The sequence below is a fragment of the Heteronotia binoei genome, chromosome 5 (assembly GCF_032191835.1).
Source record: "Heteronotia binoei isolate CCM8104 ecotype False Entrance Well chromosome 5, APGP_CSIRO_Hbin_v1, whole genome shotgun sequence".
Classification (NCBI taxonomy): Eukaryota; Metazoa; Chordata; class Lepidosauria; order Squamata; family Gekkonidae; genus Heteronotia; species Heteronotia binoei.
Window position 1 is genome coordinate 130928751 of NC_083227.1, and position 22006 is coordinate 130950756.

General features: G+C 40.1%; 1 protein-coding gene across 1 annotated transcript in view; it reads right to left on the minus strand.

Annotated features, from left to right (window-relative positions):
* The window catches only part of SPOCK1 (SPARC (osteonectin), cwcv and kazal like domains proteoglycan 1), a 975317-nt gene that overhangs the window by 328794 nt on the left and 624517 nt on the right, over positions 1–22006 (minus strand). Inside the window, exon 5 of the mRNA XM_060240415.1 lies at positions 20603–20735. Coding sequence (XP_060096398.1) covers positions 20603–20735 — 133 coding nt within the window. The remainder of the gene's footprint in view (positions 1–20602; positions 20736–22006) is intronic.

Here is a 22006-nt window from a genome sequence, read left to right on the forward strand (position 1 = left end):
CATTTTTCTCTACCCTAAGGAATTTCAAAGCAGCTTACAATCAAATTATCTCCCCCTCCCCACAGGCACCTTGTGAGGTAAGTGGAACTGAGAGTTCTAAGACACCCAGAGGACTTCATGGGGAAGAGTGGGGAATCAAACCCAGCTCTCCAGAGTCTGTTGCTTTTAACCACTACAGCAAGCTGGCTCTACAGGGGGAATGGCACCAAGCCTACTTCACTGGTTCCCCAGTTCACAGATATAGATGAAGTCTTACACATGTCTCATTGATGCGTCTATGATGGGGACTTTGCTATTTGCACTTATTGTACTTTCTTACACCTGTACATCTGTAGGGCACCTTGCAAACATTTATTTAGATGCACAGACATCCAAGACTAGGGGCCAACGCGTGTGATGCAAGAACCATAAAATGTAGTACTTCAGGATAAAACTCTGGAAGAGAGAAATGGAACTCAGAAATTTGCTAACCCCCAAGCCAATCCCATGAGGTAAATGAGAATACAAGATATCAATTACTAGGCAGCTTTTTAGTTAACATGATCAGATGCATAATACTCCATAAAACATCTGTCAGTAGTTTCTGCAGTTAGTACCATTATTTCATTTCTTTGTGACTGCTAAGTTAATGGCTGGGATCAGATAAGGCAATTTGAAAAAGCTGGTGCTGTTTTAGTTACCCTGTGTCAATCAAACAGCGCCCGCCTGGTTGCTGAGACAGGCACAGGCCATGCATGTCCCAGAAGAGTGTTCACACTGCTCCTGTGTGTCCACGCACATGCCTGGGCTGATCAGACAGATGGAAATGCACCATGGAGATTCAGCAAGGACTTTGCTAATGGGAAGTTTCCAGTGGCTATTTACTCTGTCAGTGAGGTATCACAAGATGAAATAAGGGTGAGTGCAGCACAGGGCCCGGATATGCGAGTGTGATCACACCTATAAAATCCAGAGGTGGGGAGTGGCTATGGCAGGCCAAAAATCCAGTCTGATTGTACCCAGTGTGACATTTGGGAATATTTGACTATTAAACTGTCCAAGGGTTTTTTGTTGGCTTGTTTTGGATGAACTGAATGAAATGGTGGCTTTTGAACTGCAAACCTTTCAAGATTAAATGCATTTGCTTAATTGATTTATAGCACAATCCTATGTATGTCTACCCACAACTAAACCCTCCAGTGTTGGATAGGGCTTATTCCTGGTAACTATTTACAGGTTTGCAGTCTAATCTTATCAAAGACAATCAAAGCAATGATGACTCAATAAAAGCATGAAAAAGAATAAACAACTAAGACACCACAAACCTAATATGGGTGAACAATGATTCCACCGTACATTAATCAGATATAATTCAAAAGTATTTCAGAATAAAAAATGTATTTCACTTAAACTGAAAAAGAAAAATGTTACACATCTAACCTTTTTAGGGAGAAAGTTTCATACAATAGAGGTGGCAGCTGAAAAGGTCTTCCTTTAAATTCCTACCAGTCAAATTCTGGACAATATGGGTTCCCAAAGAAAAGACTCAAGTGCTTATCTCAAAACTCAGTCAAGTTGTTCTGGGTAGAGAGAAATCTTCAGGTACTTCGGATCCAAGATTTAAAAGTCAATGTCAGCACATTGCATTTGACTCCCAAACAGAATGGAAGCATCCGTAGCTCTGGCTTTATATGTCTGTAACAGTGGATCCTGAACCCAACCTGTGTATCTGTTGACATTTCTGGACCATATTCAAGGGCAGCCCCACATGTTACAGTAGTTCTGCCTGATTATTAACAACATCTTTTTCTCTAGAAAGGCTAAGTCAGCCTGTACCTGTGCCAGCTGTTTATCTAGAGAAATGAGAACACCCTCAGCCTATCTGATCATTTGGGGGAGTGTAACTCCATCCAGAACAGGCTATGAAATATTGGACAAGGCATTACAGGCTATGACAGGTTGGCTTCACTAGAGCTGATTGAAATTAAATCCAGTAAAGACAGAGGTCCTGTACCTGAGTCATGGGGATCTGATATCTGGAATTAAGCTCTCAATCTTCAGAGGCATATTGCTGAAGTTGACACCAAGGGTGAAGAGCTTGGGGGTGCTCCTGGATGCCTCCCTTTCAATGGAGGCCCAGGTTCCCACCGTTGTTTGATTGGCCTTTTACCATCTGTGGCTGGTCAAGCAACTGGTCCTGTATCTCACTTCCCAGGACTTAGGTACAGTGATCCATGCAATGGTCACTTCCAGACTGGATTATTGTAACTCACTCTATGTGAGATATTAATTATCTAAATTATATTGTTATCTTTATTATGTGTAACCCACTAGAATGACTAATGGGTTGGAACACTTTCCTATGAAGAAAGGTTAAAATGCTTGAGGATCTTTAGATTGAGAAACGTCAACTGAGTGGTTACATGATCGAGGTTTACAAGATTATGCATGGGATAGAGAAGGTAGAGAAAGAAGTACTTTTCTCCTTTTCTCACAATACGACATTCAATGAAATTGCTGAGCAGTCAGGTTAGAACTGATAAAAGGAAGTACTTCTTCACCCAAAAGGTGATTAACACATGGAATTCACTGCCACAGGAGGTGGTGGCAGCTGCAAGCATAGACAGCTTCAAGAGGGGATTGGATAAACATATGGAGCAGAGGTCCATCAGTGGCTATTAGCCACAGAGTATTTTTGGAACTCTCTGTCTGGGGCAGTGATGCTCTGTATTCTTGGTGTTTGGGGGGGGGGCACATCAGGAGGCCTTCTAGTGTCTTGGCCCCACTGATGGACCTCCTGATGGCACCTGGTTCTTTTTGGCACTGTGTGACACAAGAGTGTTCGACTGGATGGGCCATTGGCCTGATCCAACATGGCTGCTCTTATGTTCTTATGCACCCTGAGCCTGTGTGCAGGGAGGTCAGGATAAAATAGAACAAGAAACAAACAAATATGTCAGCTTTATTCCCAACCCCCAGTAGGATTTCTGTTTCGTCTAGATTACATTTCAGTTTGTATGCTATCATTCAGTTCTTTAGTGCTTCCAAGCATTGACATGGTATTTTTTCAGCCTCTCTGGAATTATACAGAAAGGACATAGAGCATGAGCTGGATGTCAGCAGTCTATTGATGACTGCTCCATATCTGCAAGAATTCTATGTAGTTACTGAATAACATTTGGGACAAGATGAAAACGTGTTGCAATTCATAGGCCAAAGGAAAAGTCAACAAGAGCTGAAACCATAATAAAACACTGGCACCCAGACTCATTATAGCTAGATGATCCCAAAAGATATCATGATTAACTAAAGAGGTCTAGGGGAACCAGCAAGGACACTCTCGTTCTAGTCACTTGACTTGTACAGATAGCCACTCTAAGAGGCCACAACTCAGATTGTACAGAATCTAAATTTCTCTTAGAAACAAATAAATAATAAAACAAAACAACAAATAAAAGCCCCATTGCAAAATGTCACCAAGGAAATATTACCAAAAAATACCACCAGCTGAATGATACAATCACACCACTTTCAAATTCGACCAAAATGAACAACCTCACTCACTTTAACCAGACTGACAAATTTGCTTGGTCAAAAAGTAAATCTTGTTTATGTCCTTTACTCAATGCAACCTAGGGGCAGTACCATGATTGTAATGGCAGCCATGAAGTCCTAAGCATGATCTGAAGCATGAAGCCTCCATATGAACAATGAAGTCCCTTGCACCAATAGCTTGGGATTCCTTAGACCAAGTTGGAAACCAGCTTAATGAACCCAGCTTGGGCATCCAGTGATAAAACAGGCAAACCAGAAAAAGCCTTTCCCTGAAAACCAGAAAAGGAAACATGCAGTGAAAACTGGCTATAGACTTAGCAGATGTATTGGGGTGGGTGGGGGATTCAAGGCAGATCATAGCCACTTCCCCCCATATCCTGATTTGGTTATTGTTAAAGGACTGCCTGCAACTAACAGAAGAACATAAAACAAGCCTTGCTGAATCTGAGTAGCGATTCCTTTAATCCAATATCCTGTTTCATACAGGGATCAACAAGTTGGAGAGCCATCGAACAGCAAAGAGCACGTGGCTTTCTTAGCATTAGTTTTCAGAGGTTTACTGCTTTTGGGCACAGATTCCCTTCAATTACTAAGGCCACTGATTGGTCTATCCTCCATGAATCTCTAATTCCCTTCTAAAACCATCTGTGTTAATGGCCATCATTATGTCATTAAATTCAGTGACAACAGGAGCAAATGTGTCATGAAGCAAGTCATGCTTATTTGTTGCCTCTCTATCTTGAAGCACAGAGATACTGGTTTTTTATAACCTTCTCCTACTAGGCCTTCCCATACCCATGCACCGGTTCATTATTCAGCTGTTTCTTTACCAACAGTTGATCTACACATGATGAAATATAAACAAAGTTCAATAGAATTACTACAATAATTTATTATGGGTGGACTTCTTCAAACAACAAGAAAGCCACAAAACATCCTACTTTAGACAGATAAATAAATCATGCGTCTTTAAGTCTTTTCTTGGCCACCAGAAAAATACTCTGAAGACTCACTGATTAAATAACAAACAAATCACAAACATCTCTAGCAATGGTGCATTTACTACAGCTGGCTGTTAGAAACATCTTAACAGTGCATTCCTCATTTCATCATATATATATATATGCCTAACCTGAAAAAATAAGATGATCTGCTTTACATTTATGAAGATAGTTATATTGGAATAATTTCAATGCATCTTACCAGTTCTGTTGGTAACTCTCAAAATTTCTGGCAGTTACTTAAACCTCAGTGTGAAAAAGAAGATGATTAGAAGCAATGAAAACTACAAACTGTAGGAATGAATATAATATTCCTGCCATTAAAGTCCTATATTTGCACTTTTGAGGCAGATTTTAATACAAAAATTAAATAAAATGCTGAGTTCATCTTGTACAGATTTCTTCACAATACCATACCTGTCATTTCAGCTCAATTTTTAGAGGTTCAGATCTGTCACTTGAAGCCTATGAGAGGGTATAGGAACGCCCAATTTAGACTTACCTTGTATTGGGCTTTTAACAATCTACAGTTCTACATTTTCAAAGGATGATATCTGCTCCAGTGAACAATGCTTAGTAGAATAGGCAATGAAAAATGGGGACCACTCCACAACCGATTTTACCAGAAATTTGGTTGTCATTACTGCTTCAAAAATCTTACTAGTCTCAATTCATCTATTATACTCTCTTAATTGAACATACTCCAATTTGTAGAATGTAATAGTTTGTACTAGTTTGTACTATTACATTCTACAAATTGGAGTATGTTCATTTAAGGCCGAGCACCAAAGAATTGATGCTTTTGAACTGTGGTGCTGGAGAAGTCTTGAGAGTCCCTTGGATGGCAAGGAGATTAAATCAGTCAGTCCTAGAGGAAATCAACCCTGACTGTTCCCTGGAAGGTCAGATACTGAAACTGAAGCTCAAATACTTTGGCCTCCAAATGAGAAGGGAGCACTCACTGAGAAAACCTTGATGCTGGGAAAGTTTGAAGGTAAAAGAAGAAAGGGACGGCACGAACATGAATTTGAGCGAATTTAGGAGGATGGTGGAAGATAGCAGGGCCTGGCATGATGCGGTCCATGGGGTCGCAAAGAGTCAGACTCGACTGTACGACTGAACAACAATAGTTTATACAGTGGTTTTAATTAGCATTTTCATAACAACTATGTGAATCCAATCTAAAGGATTATGAAATCAATTTTACATGTGCATGCACGAGCGCACACACAGTCTGATCCCACTTTTCAGCAAGCAGCCTCCTTTGAAGTGAGAGCCCAGGCTTCTTAAACACCCATAAAAGAACCAAAAAGTAAGGTAAGATATAAAACAGGTCTACTTTATTCAAGTCTAAGACTTACATAAATGAGCCCCTTATAGCATTTTTAAGTTACTTTAAAATGTCAGTAATGACCACAGTTTTTACCTTTGGATGCTGTCACATTTAGTCTGGCCCTGAATAGAGCTGCTTAGAAATGGTCTCTTAATTTACAAATCTTACTTCATGGTCTGTCTGGCCACCTGGATCCATGTCATGGTAAGGCTGAGACTAAACTACTGTCATGCACTTTATATTGGTCTCCCCTCAAAATCAAGATGGGAGAAAAGCTGCAGAAAGCTACAGCACAACTGTCAGCAGGAACAAGACAGAGCATGCATATCACTACCATTCTACAGTCATTCCATGGGTTGCCCATCATTCATTGTGCTCAAATTAAGTTACTAGATACAAAGCACTTCATGGCCTTGGTCCCTCATATCTGCAGGACCACCATTCCCTCTATGCTCTCAGCCATGAGAGCCTCATTCATTCATGCAGGGCCTTCTGCAGGTGCCAACTTGCAAATGGGAAAAATCAACAACTGCCCTTACACACATGCATTCTCTGTTGTCACTCCCTCCTTATGCAATGGCCTGCTTGATGAGATCAGGAAGGCTCCCACCCTCTTGGCTTTCAGCAAACTATGCAAAACTGATTTATTCAGAAGGGCTTTTTTTTTTTTACATAGGTAAAAGGGTTGCACTTCAATTAAACAGTTCATGAATGTACTTGTGTAATTGGTTATGGACCGTGTTGCATACCTCTATATATGGCTCATGCTGTCTGTTGCTGTAAGTAGGGTCATACTATTTAATTTTTGCATCATTTAGTGTACAATGTTAATACTTCTGTTCTATTTTGAGATTGCTCGTTGGTTCCAGATTTCTATAATACAAGTCCTATTGCATTGTTTCATTGGATTTCTACAATACTTATCCTATTGCATTGTTTTATTGGATGTCCCATTTTGTTGACTGTATTGAATTATTCTGTGTAATCTACCTTGAGTCTCAGTGAGAAAGGTGGCCTATAAACAGTGTAAATAAAAAGTAGTTCTTGTGTGTCATTCATCTCGGTACCCACTGAAAACAAAACGACCAGTGATTGCTAAAATTCATTCAATCAATCAATCCTTTATTAGCATATAAAATGAATAAGATGAAACATAAAATACAGATTGCTATTGAATTACAGTTGGAGAAATATATTATTACCTTTATATCTTATTGCAGCACAACTCAATGGAAAATGTGGGTTATAGTATTATGCTCTCAAAAACCATGACACAAAAGCCCAAATAAAAAGAAGAGATGGGAAGATGGACAAAAGAAAAGACGAAAGGGCGCACAAACAGCAGGAAGGTCATAGTAGCTGGCATAAGTTATAATTTTAAGCACGTCCAGAAATTCATACTGGATACTGTTAGTGCTGTCAATTTTATATATTTTTAGTCTTTGTATAGTTTCTAGCCATTTTAAGAATAAAAAAAAATACATTGATGTATTTAGTCCCGTTCAGATGAAAATTTGGGCCAATGAGAGCCACTGCATGTGCCATGATTCATGAACCCAGACATGAAAAAAACAACTTGAAGGAATGCTACAGCATTTATTGGGACTAGAGGCCATGGCACACTACATTGATGGTGACATCTGTTTACAGTGTAAAATGTTACAATGCATAATTTATTGCCGTCAGTGTCAACACTTTCTCAGCCCACATTCTTTGCATTATTCGCATGTGCTGCTTTTGTTCTAAGTGAGCCAGCCATCAATGAAGCAGAAGAGGAGGAGGTGTAACACATCCTCTATATCATTATATCCAAGCAGCAACAACTAGAGGAGACTTAGGAAAGCTGACATTTCTCCCAGCAAGATTCATCCTTAACTTTCAGCTGCCTTAATTCATCTTGCTAAAATAATTGCTAATTACTAATAATAGTAATCTTTAAAAAGTATATAAGGCAGCATGGCTAGGAAGACATCTGGGAACCCAGAAAGTACAATTTAAACTTTTATTACAAGGAAATAACAACAAACAGGAAAGGGAAAACTAAAAAAATAGGTATATAAACCATAACCAAAGCACTAAAAACATCGCAGCACCCAATTCACTCTACAGCTTACAAAATAATGTAGCTCTGCTTACTTTAGTGGACATATGGATGGATGTAAACAAAACCATCTTGTTCCATTTGTTCAGGCCAGTATGTAGCTGAGCATTAAAGCTGGCAACTATACTTCTCCTGTATGGCTGCTTGGGAGGTAGTAATAAGCTGCATGAGAACTAATAAAATAAAGCTCACTCTGGTTAAGACAGAGGTGCTATCACTGTCAGTTGATCAAGCTGGTGGAGGAATACAGAAACAGCCATAGGAAAACACACCCTCTGTAGTAGGTTTCCGATTTGGGACAACTTTTAGGCCTTAAGTTCAGATGGATGCACAGATCTCCTTAGTCTTGGACTGATGTGCCTGCTGTGACCAATCCTCAGCTGGCATGACTGGCAGTAGTTATTCATGTACTGATCATATGCAGATTGGTTATAGCAATGCAATCTACTTGTGGCCGCCCTTGAAAATGGTTTGAACAGTTCAATGGGTAGAAAATGCTGCAGATAGATTCTACTGTGAAGTTCTGAAGGAACTTCAATGTTTATCAGTTCGCTTCTGGGCCCAGCTCAAGCAGTTCAAGGTATTCCCTCTGGACCAGACTTTTAACTGAGATGTACTGGAAAGTTGGAGGAGGGGTTTCTGGTTGCAATATTTGTTTGATCCATTATTATTTACTATATATTTGTCAGTCTTTTATTGTTTATGATCGGGAGCCACTTTGTGAGTCTGAATGGGTTGAGAACATGGGATATTTTAGAAATAAACAAAATATTTCATTTATCACTGGCATTATGAAAATAACATTCCTAAGTCACTAGATGATGGCATTTATAGTATACCTTGTATGTTTATCAACTGATATTTTTTGAAATATCATATCATTCTGTCAAGAAACTGGAATCCATCTAAGTATTTGTGTCATTCAATGTCTTTGTTTGTATATAAGTTTACCAGGATTTGCACCAGCATGTAGTTAAGATAACAGGCACTTACCTAATTAAAGCCAAAGGTCTTTACACACCTGTAAAGTCAGCCCAAAGTGACAAGTAGATTATTTTGATCTAGCTTTGACAGTTTAGCATCTAAATCCAAGGCTAGATGACAATTCCTTAATTAAATCATGTCAGTGATTGGGTGGCCAACTGACTAACCAAGATATATTCAGGCTAAGTGCCCACCAACATTAGTCAACTTCAAGAGATCAAGATATCATCACAACAGAAGAACCAGTTCAAGGAGAACGGGACTCTGAGATGTCTCCTGGTGTTGTGGGCCTGACTTGAGAGCGTCAGGGAGTATAGCATAGGTAACTAGCTGAAGCAGGCTGCACAGTCCAGTGTAGAGGAAGTAGGTTAATTGCCTTAGGGTTTTCCTTTGTGTTCCTCTGTGCACATTGTGTTTAATGTTACTTGGTTTTTATATCCCTTTTTATGTTCCTTATCCTGTAAATAAATTGTATAAATTTTTCCATATGTTTTGTCCTTATTCTGTAGACCTGGGACCTGACAACAGTCTTGATCATAAGAACCTATGTAGTATTGTTTTAAGTTTTCCCAAGTTATTTTATTTACCTTTTCCCTTCCTTTTAGCAGGTCTTATAGGGCGTAGCACAGGGGTGGCCAACGGTAGCTCTCCAGATGTTTTTGCCTACAACTCCCATCAGCCCCAGGCTTGGTCCATGCTGGCTGCGGCTGATGGGAGTTGTAGGCAAAAAACATCTGGAGAGCTACCGTTGGCCACCCTTGACATAGCATATGCTCCCTGGGCCTAGATATCGGTTATGACATGTTAGCAGCTGAGTGTTTAGTAATAAAAACAGCTGTAGTTCTTGATACATACTAGTTGTGCTTCTCATGCCCTAGTTGTTCTTCTCATGCCCTCCAACAGTTTACTGATCAAAAGCTGTGAATTTTGAGGGAGAACAAGGCCAAACATCTGGGCATAACCTGCAATTCCATCCATCAAATTTTCACTGCATGAAGACTGTTGCATTAAGATAATCAGATATTATATTTGTATCCCATCTTTCTCCCATCTTGAGTTGGTGGGCATTCCAAAGGAGTGAGGGCAGAAGGGGAGGATGCCAGAAGTTGATGACAAGAGGCAGTGTTGGCTCTGTTGTGACAGTAGATCCTGAAACCATGGGAATTGTTTATTTTGACATGAGAAGGTACAATAAAATCTGTCAGGCAGAGGCAAGAAACAGGAACTAGGTTCTGCTAGGGTGGGGGGCGCTACGTGCCGGATGATCTGATTGGAAGAGCTTGAGGAATTTCTCATTAGGGGCAGGATTACTAACTCTTGATTAAGAAGGGGGTCACTAAAGCAGGCAGAAGGTTTAAAAGGTGGACTCTTAGAATCATAGAATCAGAGTTTGAAGGGGCCATACAGGCCATCTAATTCAACCCCCTGCTCAATTTGTTCTTGGGTTTAAATACTTTGCTCAGATACTGTTACCTGCAGGAACCCAAACTCCTCTGCAAGAGGGCAGTAAGGAGTTTGTGGTTGTGTCTGCTCCATTCTAAGGTAACTGTCTTGTTTGTAACTTAGCTGAACTCATATTCATTTTTCTTTCCGTAGATCTGTATCTGCTAGACCAAACAGTTATTTTCCATGTAGTTTAATGTTTAGTGATAAAGTTCCTTTCCTGTTTAAGAAAGCAGACTGGGATACAAATCCTAATCACACTCCAAAGACCACTCTTACCCACAAAGGACATACATATATGGAGGGAGTTAAAGTAATTGGATGCTCTGCCCTTTGAACATGCTCGGAGTCAGCATTACCAGGTTTCCCCAAGGCACTGCTTATGTGATAGGCTGGGTTTTATATCTTGAGGTGGTGGCACAGAAGAGGAACATGCTTTTACATGCAGGCAAACATGCAGCATATATGTGAGAACACACAGACCCAGGCCAGGTTCATGACAGCTTCAAGCAGCATCCCTTGTTGAGCAGACAGTGTTGCTTCACTTCAGAGCACATACAGTTGTCAATGCATGTGTGTTGTTTAGAATATGAAGGGTAGCACATTACAGGTGACTGATTCACACACTACAGAGGACACAGACTGGGCCTGTGGTCCCCATGCCATGTTCTGTGTAACAGCTACATGTGAGTTGCAAGTCAGCAATTCCCATGTCCAGTGTCCAGTTTGGATTGTAACTGTGACATGTGGGGAGAATCTTAAGCTTTTGCTCTTGATCAGCAGCTTAAGCTTTTGCTCTTGATCAGCAGCAACAGTCCTGATGGTTCACAATTTGGCCCGCTATGAAATCCATGTGTACTTCCCCAATAGACAAAATAGATCTTGCCATAGTGAACAAAGTTATACTTTCTCAAGTCCTCTTTTCTACTTATTAGAAGTTCAGAGGCCCTATCCTTTTCTGAATGTGACCATTCTAATAATAACAGCAGCAATGGTCTAATTAGGTCATTAATATAATAGAAGTCTATGAACATGAATTAATCAAAAAGAAAAATACAAGATGACTCCAGCACTTTCCCCTCCCCCAAGTATCTAGAAACATGTTTGGCTCTTGTTCCGCTAGTCAAACTAGCACATGCTATGACAATAGACAATTTTTGTCCCCATTCTCAAACAAGAGGCTTGATAATTGGATTAATTTGTTTCCAATATTTTAATTAAATTTGCTAAACAACAATGTACATACTTACAGGCATAATAATTATACCTTTGTATACCTTCCAATCATTGAAAGAGCTCTTAGTCATTGTGAAAGTATTTGGTAATTTAAGATTACCCTTATTTTCATTTTCTGATTAGTGAAGAACAGTCATCGTTATGTTCAGGTAATTGCTTTATTAACTAGCTTAATTACACATCCTGTAAAAGTGGCAGCTATGCAGTTATTCTACTTAATGTGCTGCTGAGGGGGAAAAATACTAACTAATTACTTGCAGCTTTTAATGCGGCTGATGTATTAATTCATTATTATTTAGAAAGAATGTGATGGAAATGTTTTCATACAAGTGTCGTCAGAGAACAACACAACATTCTGCTTGAACATGAGTTGTAAGATACTTGGTAGTTTTGTGATTGGATCCTAAACTCATTTATTAAAAAATAAGTTCCACTGAAATTGCCTCGTGTTTCTTTCTGAAGCTTGGTGATGGAATGGGTAGGAAATCAAATCAGGTTAATAGCACAGAGAATTCAGCCTTCCTTGTCCATGATAGAGACTTAGGCTTAACTAGATCTCCTCTCCAGCTGCTGTTAACACTTTAGAAAGTGTAAATCAGAGACCCATTGACAAATCTCCCAATGTCATCTTTGGCCCAAGGCTGACTTCCATGGAAATATGTTCAAGTTGAAAAGTAATCAGCCAACTACCCTTTGTCACAGTCTTTCACTTTTGTAATATGTTTTAGTGTACAAGGAACTTGACAATTCAAGGATGAACAGAAATTTGATCCTAGGAATGCTGAATCCATCTTGACAGCCAATATTCTGGCTACATACAAGGGCTATGGTTGTCACAGTTGCTAGGAGGGAGACTCCACTGAAAATAAGAGGGTTTCATCCTAACTATATGTGTTTAGGATTTTTGGAGACAGGCAGTCTTTCAAGTATTGGTATATTTAAGTTGTGCATTGGTGAAGTCCGAGCTGAGGAAAGTGGCCTCTTTTCGTATAGGCAGTAGAGAGATATTATTTACTACAAAATCACCTCGATCTTTTAGATTAACTCCTTTAAAGTGTTGCAATGGGTGTTATTTAACTGTCAAAAAAATCTGCCTGGAAATAAGTGTCTGGTGCAGAATCATAAACAAACAAAAACACAGGAAAAGGAGATCTCAGGAACACTCTGCGGTTCCCCCTTTTGTCCTCTATTGGAATTTAGTATACTAGCAACTTATGTTTCCTGGAATCTGATTTGATAACTGAAAATACCAACACAGCATGAATGTATGCTGAATTTTCTTTGCCTGAGTCTCCTGCTGTTCCAGGCAAATGCAATATTGAGCTGTCAATTTCCTTTTTACTTCCATTATTATTAACAGACTTTGTTTCTATTATCTGCAGATCCTCAATATGTTACTACCCAGCTGTATCTATACTGATGTTTTAAAGAACTGCTATCATTGTAATTATTTGGAGCAACATATTAACATTAAACTTTCGGTTACTTATAATGGACTCTGTAGTTAAACTTATGTAAGACTTTCCATATAGAAAATGTTATAAAATTATCATAGAAGTTTCCAACAATAATTATTGTACACTGTGAAGTCAGTCTCTGGTACTGGAAGCATTTTTTCCCATTGTTATCAGTGTGCACTATTCCTTCCTGACACTATTCCTAGATCAGTGTGCACTATTCCTTCCTGACAGAAAGCATCCAAAATCTGATTACTAGCAAATACTAAAGCCTGGCTGCCAGGCGGTGCACAGCAAGCCAAAATGCTACTGTAGGTGTTCATTTGCTAGAAGAAAATGTGGTATAAATGCTGCCATCCATCATTGCTGGCGAATGACCAATTAGATTGTCCTGGGATACAAACTAATCTTATTGACTATTTGGGTTACTCTCAGTCATCCAGGTAGCAAGTGTTTAAGCAAGGAACCACACAGTAACTCAAAAATATTATTTGTCCCTCTGGCTGACAACTTGCAGCTGTTGAGATTCAAGCTTTCTGGAAATGGAAAGAGTCACTGGGGTGAATGTTGTGATTTCACTCAGTGCAATAACTCTGGCAGCACAGTGGGAGCCATGAGAGTGCTTGAAACAGAAACACTGGTACCATCTATTAGAAATGTTTGCCCTGCTGTGGGAAGCCAAAATGAAGGAACACTGATAGCCATCTGACAGTGGCTTTGGTTATCATAAACCCGCTCTATCATGACAATCCCCTTTAAAAGATGGCACAATTTTATGTTTTCTTTAAGAATAGCTTGTGCAGCATGCAGGAGAAAAAACTGAAAAATGCTGAAAACTACACACTGAAAACTAAAGGCTGGCTTTCAAACAGATTCATAAATAAACTAAGGGTGTGCATATTCATAACTTTTTTCTTTATATTTGCTTCATTTTAAATATTTATTATATCTGCTCATATAGAGCTGTCAAAAGCCAACATTTAGCACTGAGACAAAGGTTTTTCAGTCTGCAGCCACCTTTTGTGTTTTTGCATGTGTTGTGCCACTTCTGATGATTACACCATCAGTGTGATCTGTTCACACTTCCCTTTAGGAGTTCCATCTATTGGCTTTGATATTGAAGAGGGGCACATGATCCCAGCTCAGGCTGGAGAGAGAGGCACAGACTAGACAGAGAGGGGGAGGGGGAGGGAGGAAGAGAGAGCGAGAGAGAGAGAGAGAGAGAGATGCACTTGCAAGGCAGAACAGAGGAAGCTGTCCCAACGCAGCACCTCAATTGCTCACACATTTTACCATTGAGATGCAAATTAAAAACACCCATCCACATTGGCCTGCCTTTTCTAGGTGGGTTTTGGAGGAGTGGTGGGTTTTCCAGAAGCCACCAATGCAAGAAACTTATGTAGTTCAGATTAGTTTAGAGGCTTCGTTGTGAATACAGTTCACTTTCTTCCAAAAAAGTGTGGGGGGGGGAATCAGTTTTATTAGTAATGGGGGAGGGAGGCAAAGATATCAGAGGGTGCTGGGATGTTTGCAATGTTGTATGAACATGATAAAAAAAAAACTATGCTTACATCAAGTGATACAAATGGATTTTTAAGGTAATGTGAAAGGCCCCAAAGATTCCACCTTGGCCTCCATTCATACCAAATTCCACAAAAAGCCCAGACATCATCACATGCAAACAAACTGTAGGACTTGCACAACCCACGGGTCCAAATTTCCCAGGCCCTGCAATGTTGTACCCTGGTTACCTCTTCTCAGCAGCCCTGTGTTCACATTCTTTATTCTGTTATTTATTAGAGTCTATTGGTGTTTATGAGAATAAGGTAAATGAAGCTGAGCCAGATATCTTACATTGCTACCAGCAACTCTGACAGTATCTCCTAGACCAGGGATCCCCAACCCCCAGGCCATGAACCGTTACCTCCTGGGTGCTCTCCCGCGTGATTTAAAGTTCTCAGGAGGGAGGGAGTGGCTCTCACCCTAGGGCATCAGCAAGCCTGGCACTGGACCTGACTCTCTGCTATAAAACCAATGCCTTTTGTGAAGGAATAGACTCACAAGCTCCAATACAGACAGGGGCTTATAACCAGTGGCAGGCCATGAAGGAATCTAGTGTGAAAAGCCTGTTTATATATGTATTGACAGGGGAGCTTCATAGCCTGATTGTTAAAGAATAAGTCATTTTAGACAAATCAATAGATTATATTGTGTGCAGAATGTGGAAGCAGAAATAAGTATTTTTAATGGTGTCTTCTTGTTATTCTAAGCCTCAGAGTGACTCTTTCATAACATCAGCAGCCTCCAAGGAACAACTTGCCACATAGGAAGCTGAGCGTTTACAAAAGAGCCCTCTTGCAAGCAGTTCACAAGCAGTCTTGGAGGAAAAAAACCCAGCAGCAGTTCCCCAATGGAGTCCCAGGACAAAGAACATCTGCCAGCAATGCAGAGAAAAAGGTCACTGGAAGCAGAATTGTCCAAGCAAAAAAGCTACTGATACAGAAGGTCCACCCAGCAACCATAAGAACAGTCCTGGTGAAGAGCAGGCCTGGAATTGGACACTAAGTGAATGGGAACATCAGTGACTAGGAAATGGCTATTCTGTTAGAGTGGGGTTCTGAAATAAGTCTGATCCACAGTGAACATCCAGCTTTGAGCGGAAAGGAAATGGGGTTAAATTGATGATTATGTCCTGACCTGGATAGTCCAGATTAGCCCAGACTCATCAGAGCTTGGAAGCTAGGTAGGGTCAGCCCTTGTTTGATGGGGACCATCAAGGAAGTCCAGGGTTCTGATACGTTGCCAGGCAATGGCAATCCATTGGAGGTGTGGCAACTAGGCAGAGCCTGTAAACAACTACACAGATCCAGTGCAGCTTGGTCTAGGAGATACTCTCAGAGTCGCTGGTGGCAATGTAAGATATCCGGTTTGTTTTTTGTAAACCTGGGGAGTGAAGGAAAGGGGTGGTATTGCTGAACGGAGACTTGGGATGGCTGTGGGACTTTTTGCTCTCTCAGGGGACCTGAAGGAACAGGGGCTTGTGAGTCCATAAGAGACATTGGTTTTATAGCAGAGTCAGGAGCCCTAGGCTGGGAGAGTGGGGCCACCCCCTCCCTCCCAGGCAATTTAAATCATGTGGGAAGGCCACTGCCCTTCCTGTGTCTGGGAAAGGTCCCACTGATCAGCTGATTGGTGGGGCCTTTAAATTGCCCGGGAGGCTGGCGCCTGCTTTTGGACACTCTCCTGATCATGGGTAGCACCAGCAGAAGCAGCTGGGCTGGCCTCCCTTTCTATTTAAACTGCTTACAGACCAGCTGATCAGTGGGGTCTTTAAATTGCATGGGAAAAGCAGTGAATGCTTCCGCCACTCTTCCCATGAGATTTGAATCTGATTGGTGGCCTCTTTAAATGGAGAGGGAGGCCAGCCCAACTGCTTCTGCTGACACTACCCATGATCTTGAGAGCACCCAGGAGCAGGTGCCAGCCTCCCAGGTGATTTAAAGGCCCCACCAATCAGCTGATTGTCAGGATCTTTACTGGGTGCGGGAAGGGCAGTGGCTGCTCCTGGGTGCCCTTCCACACATTTTAAATTGCCCAGGAGGGAGGTGGTGGCCCAGCAGGAACTAATCCACCCTCCCAAGGGATGCCCAATTTGGTGCCCCTCTAGAGCCGCACCCTAGGTGACTGTCTGCCTAGCAGGCACGCCAGCCCTGCAAAGAGTATAGACTGAAGCAACAGCCACAATACAAAGAATGTCTGCCTTTACCCTTGCAAGCAGTGATCTTTCCATCTGCCTCTGAACCACATTCTACTTGGGGAACAGAGAGAGTGAAAAAACACCATGCATGGGAATACAGATGCTACCGGTAACTGTCTCAAGGACATCTTTTATAAAGACTCAAGGCAATGTTCAGGAGCATCAAGAGCACGATTGCACAAATTCCTTAGTCTGCTGCATTCAGCCTTTGTGGGACAACTCTTTTTGTATACTCCAGATTCATAAGAAAACTATATGGAACAACAATATTATTTCCATGTCAGACATATAATCTCTGTGTTAAAATGCAAAAGAGATAATCCAAAATACCACTTCTCACCTCTCATACTCCAAATTCTGTCAAGCTTATTAAAGTTTTTGGCTCATTGAACCCTAGAATGTTCACTGAAAGTCAGACACTAAAATTACCTGATAATTACTTTAATTCATCAACATTTTATTTGCTAAGATGTTAAATCCTGACCTTTAGTTTCACAGCAGTTGTTTGAAACAATTTAGATTGCACAGAAAATGAAAACCTTGTGAGAAGTCAAACAGCTGAAATAAATGCCAAGCCCATAAAAAGCAGGCAGTGCTGAGAACCATGTGAGTAGTATTACAGAGAAATCCTGCATTACACTTGTCAGCTTTACATTTCTCCTTAGAGAATGGTCGTGATGTACCATTTACTAATTGGAAACACAGTTGTTTTCAAGCAGGAAATGGCAGTTGATGGCTTCTGTGGAGTCTCTGTAGAAATTAGTAGTCCCTACTAAAGATTCCAAAATGATGCAGCGATGCAATTCAAAATCTTTGGTTTTCATGATTTGTTTTGACTCTGGTGTTTGGGTTTTTGCCAAATTTGAGAGTTCATTATAATTTGCCATAACCATTCATTTGCAAGAACTGGTTCTAAAAGAAAGATTACATCAGGTTAGCATATTCGAAAATCATTTGGAGAAAACAGGTCTATTCTATTGGATTAAATGCTAAAAAAAATAAAATCATTTGACTTGGAAGCACAGAAGCTTTACCACAGTATCCATGATTCTCCAAGTTTCTTGGTTTAGAAAAAAAAATGTGTTCAAAGAAATTACAAAGATGATTTGACTCCAGTGGTAACAAGAGAAAGAAATTTTACTTACAAAAATAGAAGCTCATCTTACATGACATATTCATGTAGATGCATTTAACTCATTATGAACAGATAAGCTTCAACTGCCAAATATATCCAAGGAAGTACTCTTAACTCTTTCCCTCCCAGATCCTCCTGCATGCAGAGTTACAATATCCAATGTACTCATGCTACATTTAGTCCTGACCAGGATACTGCAGGCTAGCCCAGTTTCATTAGATCTTGGAAGACAGGGTCATCCCTGGCAAATATTTGGATGGGAGACTCAGTGTGACCAAGGAATACTAGGGTCATGTTGTGGAGGTAGGCAATGACAAACCACTCCATAACTTCTCTGTGACTTGACAACAAATAAATAAATAGATAAATAAAATAAAATAAAATAAAATACTAAATTTTAGAGAAACTAGGGACAAAATACGATTGCATTACAAGGGGCCAAGCCACTGCTATAAGTGCATGAAAAATATACAGAAATGGATGAGTCAAGATTGATAACATATATTAGTACCAGATCTTTTTTCTGATGAAGCTTCCTGACAGGTGAGAGAAGTATGCATTTCACAAAGACACACAAGGAGTCATTTGATGTCTTTATTATCACTAGTAGGCTCAAAACTAAGCCAGAGAAGTTTGGCGAACAAACAGCTTCAATGACTCTGGATCAAAAACTACTTAGAGATAATGATAAAAAAAATCAAACGGGCTACTGAAAGATCTGGGACTCAGCCAGAATCACACAATAAACACCTGTTAAGCCAGTGAAACAGATTTGACTGAATATACAATAAAAGGCATTTACTATGAAATTATCAAGTCAATTCCAATTTGTTTTTATCTGAGGCATATCCTAAGTGGCTAAGAAGAATATGGAAAGAAAAGCAAATCACAGGAGCATAGAAATCTATTTGTGGATGGAAACTCAGAGATAATCAGAAACAGAAAATAAACTTTGTGCAGGGATTCACCCAGTCAAGCAGAACACATGTAAGCATAACAGCAAGTCCCATGTTGCTATGGGCTGAAATGGGAGTTATGTTTTTAGATATATTTTAATACTCTTAACATTTTTAAAAAGAAACACAGGCTTGCAAGCTTCATGGAGATTAAATTATCAGCTGAGACTAAAAAAGGCATGTCAGGCATAAGGCATGCCACACCTCCACATCCTTTGGCCAGAAAGCATTGGACTTCTGCCTCTGCTGCCTGAGCTGCTGGAAAGATGCCTGGCTGTTCATGTGCAGCAGGCAGAATCTCTTTGGCCCCACCTCCCTGAGCCCAGTCAAGCAGCTTTCCACTTGCAGGCAGCCTGAGGAAGGTGCCCGTGGTGATAGGCCCCCAGTGGAAGCTCCTGGCTGGCTCATTGAACATGCCCACTACTGGGATACTTGTTTTCAAAATATACATACAAAGATGCTCCATACCGAACAGGGGTCATTTTGTAGGAAAATAGGTGGTGGAGCTCATCCAGGGATTGTTATGCAGCTGCACATACTATACAATGGACAAGAAGATGGAATTCTCAGAAGGAGGAGGTGGAACTCTCAGAAAGCTTCAGGAGCTGTGCTCCTGTGAGCTCCCACTGAATCCAAGGCCTGATACTGAAACATATCCTTGTTCCATCGGAGTTGGTATTATCTACTCAGGCTGGCAGCAGCTCTCCAGGATTTCAGGCAGAGGTCTTTCACATCATGTAGTACCTGATTCTTTTAACTGGAGATGCTGGGGATTCAACCTGGGGTCTACTACATGCCAAGAAGATCCTCTATCACTAAGCCGCAGCCTCTGCTTTTTATTTTATGAGTGGTTTTTACCACACCATCAATTTTTAATTAGTTTGTGACTCAAGGGGAGACATGCTGTGTGTGTGTGCACACACACGCTAAACCCTGTACACACATCATTCTTCATTTGTTTCTGCATTTTTTCCCTCACTTGTGCCTAACTTGCATTCAATAATACACTGATAATTTTGCTTCAAACAGAACACATGGGTGAGATAGGGCATGGGTGGGAAGGGGGTACTGACTAGAATATATGACCTATGGAACACAAGAGGAGCCACACAGTTATGCTGCTTCTAAATTATATCTCCACTGTGAAGTCAAATGTTATCCTTTCCACCAAGGTTTTTATTCTCTAACAACTATGCAGTGAGTTATATGAACGCAGCATAGGATCGTTCATTTTAATGTTACATCATAAAGAAAAGGAAACATAGAGCAACATAAAGCCATAGATTTACATAACAGGTGTCTTCAATCAATTGTTACTACTTTCTCCTCACACTCTAAATATAAACCTGACTTCATAACCATATGCAGGAAGTTTGGAATCAGATCTGGCACTTTTACAATATACCTAAATCTCCCCAGAATGCTGGTTCTTGAACTTCTTCACCTTGATGGTGATCTAGAAAAGACATCCCAGTATGTTGCAAGACTGAGGAAAATTTACTGAATTTACTGAAGTTTCACAAACTCACTTATAGAAACGAAATAACAGGTCTCCTGACCTATAATCATCTACTAAAGGGTCTTATTAGATGGCTTTGGTTTGAATACTGTATCAGGGGTTTAAAATCCTTGTAGTTTTGAGGCTATTATATTGTGTGCAATTACCTTGGATGTGTAACTATGTCCATCAGAACCACAAACAGAGCTGGCATGAGCAAGGGGACACGGCTTGCATTTTACTAAATTAGCTGGCCCAGTCCAATGCCTCTGGGGAAAGTTTCCTTTCTTTTGCCGAAGGCTGGAAAAGAGAAAAAGAGATATGCTACTAAATTTTTCAAAAAGTCAGTCTGTAGTACAAAATATGCTCAAAACCCATACTTTTGCCCAACCACAATTCAAGGCCAACCAAGACGCACCATGACTGTATTACAATAGTAATAATAATTTCAAGATGTATCTTTTCAACTGAAAATAGGACTTAATCATAGATTCCATGTATATTAGATCAGGGATGTACTGATTTTTTTTTAAAAAAAAAAGGCTAGAAAATGAGATGGGGAAACCCAGTCTCTGATACATGCCCAGAACATAGAAAGCTGGCAGTTCAGGGAGAAAAATATTTAGCTTAACTTTCCCCATGCAAATAGCTTCTTAAATATATATGTTTTAATCTCTCAGCTGCCTTGGTGGCCCTGATGAAGGCAAAAAGTTGGGGTATAAATTTTGTAAATAAATATTTTAATAGCAGAAAATTAAAAAAAAAAGTTCATTATAAGCTGAATTATACCTAAAGGCTTCAGTCTTAAAACAACTATTCACAGATTTAAATTACAAACAGAAATATTTTCAGTACTATTTTTTCTATTTTTTATTTTTTTTCTATTCAGTTTTCTCTCCTCTCTCTGTTTCTAACAAGGAATGCATAATAAAGCTGACTTTAAAAAATAATAATAAACATCCCCATATACTTGAAATTGGAAAACTGCACATCTAAAGTCATCCCTGTACTCAAAGAGACATCTACTATCATGTTCATTTCCCCCTTTTCTTTGTTATGTACTCTATTTTTATATTGAGTATTTCTAAAGCCTTTAAGAAGCTTCCACTATATAGCTACATCTAAAACTTAAATAATAAAGGGCTACTACAAAAGTGATTTTGAAGATTTTACTTTTTTCTTCCAATGCTTTTTCTCTTTTATTAACTTTCTTCAAATACAGATTTCCCTTACTTGCTGAATTATTAAATGCTTTTGTATCACATAGAGGTAACATAAGTTGATTGATGAACAAACATTAACATCTTTTTGAAAACTCCCCATCCTGGAATCATCAGTATTATGAATGTTAAAAAGGTAAAGACAGTCCCCTGTGCAAGCACCAGTCATTTCCAACTCTGGAGTGATGTTGCTTTCACAACGTTTTCACGGAAGACTTTTTACGGGGTGGTTTGCCATTGCCTTCCCCAGTCATCTACACTTCCCCCCCCCCTGCAAGCTGGATACTCATTTTACCGACCACGGAAGGATGGAAGGCTGAGTCAACCTGAGCTGGCTACCTGAAACCAGCT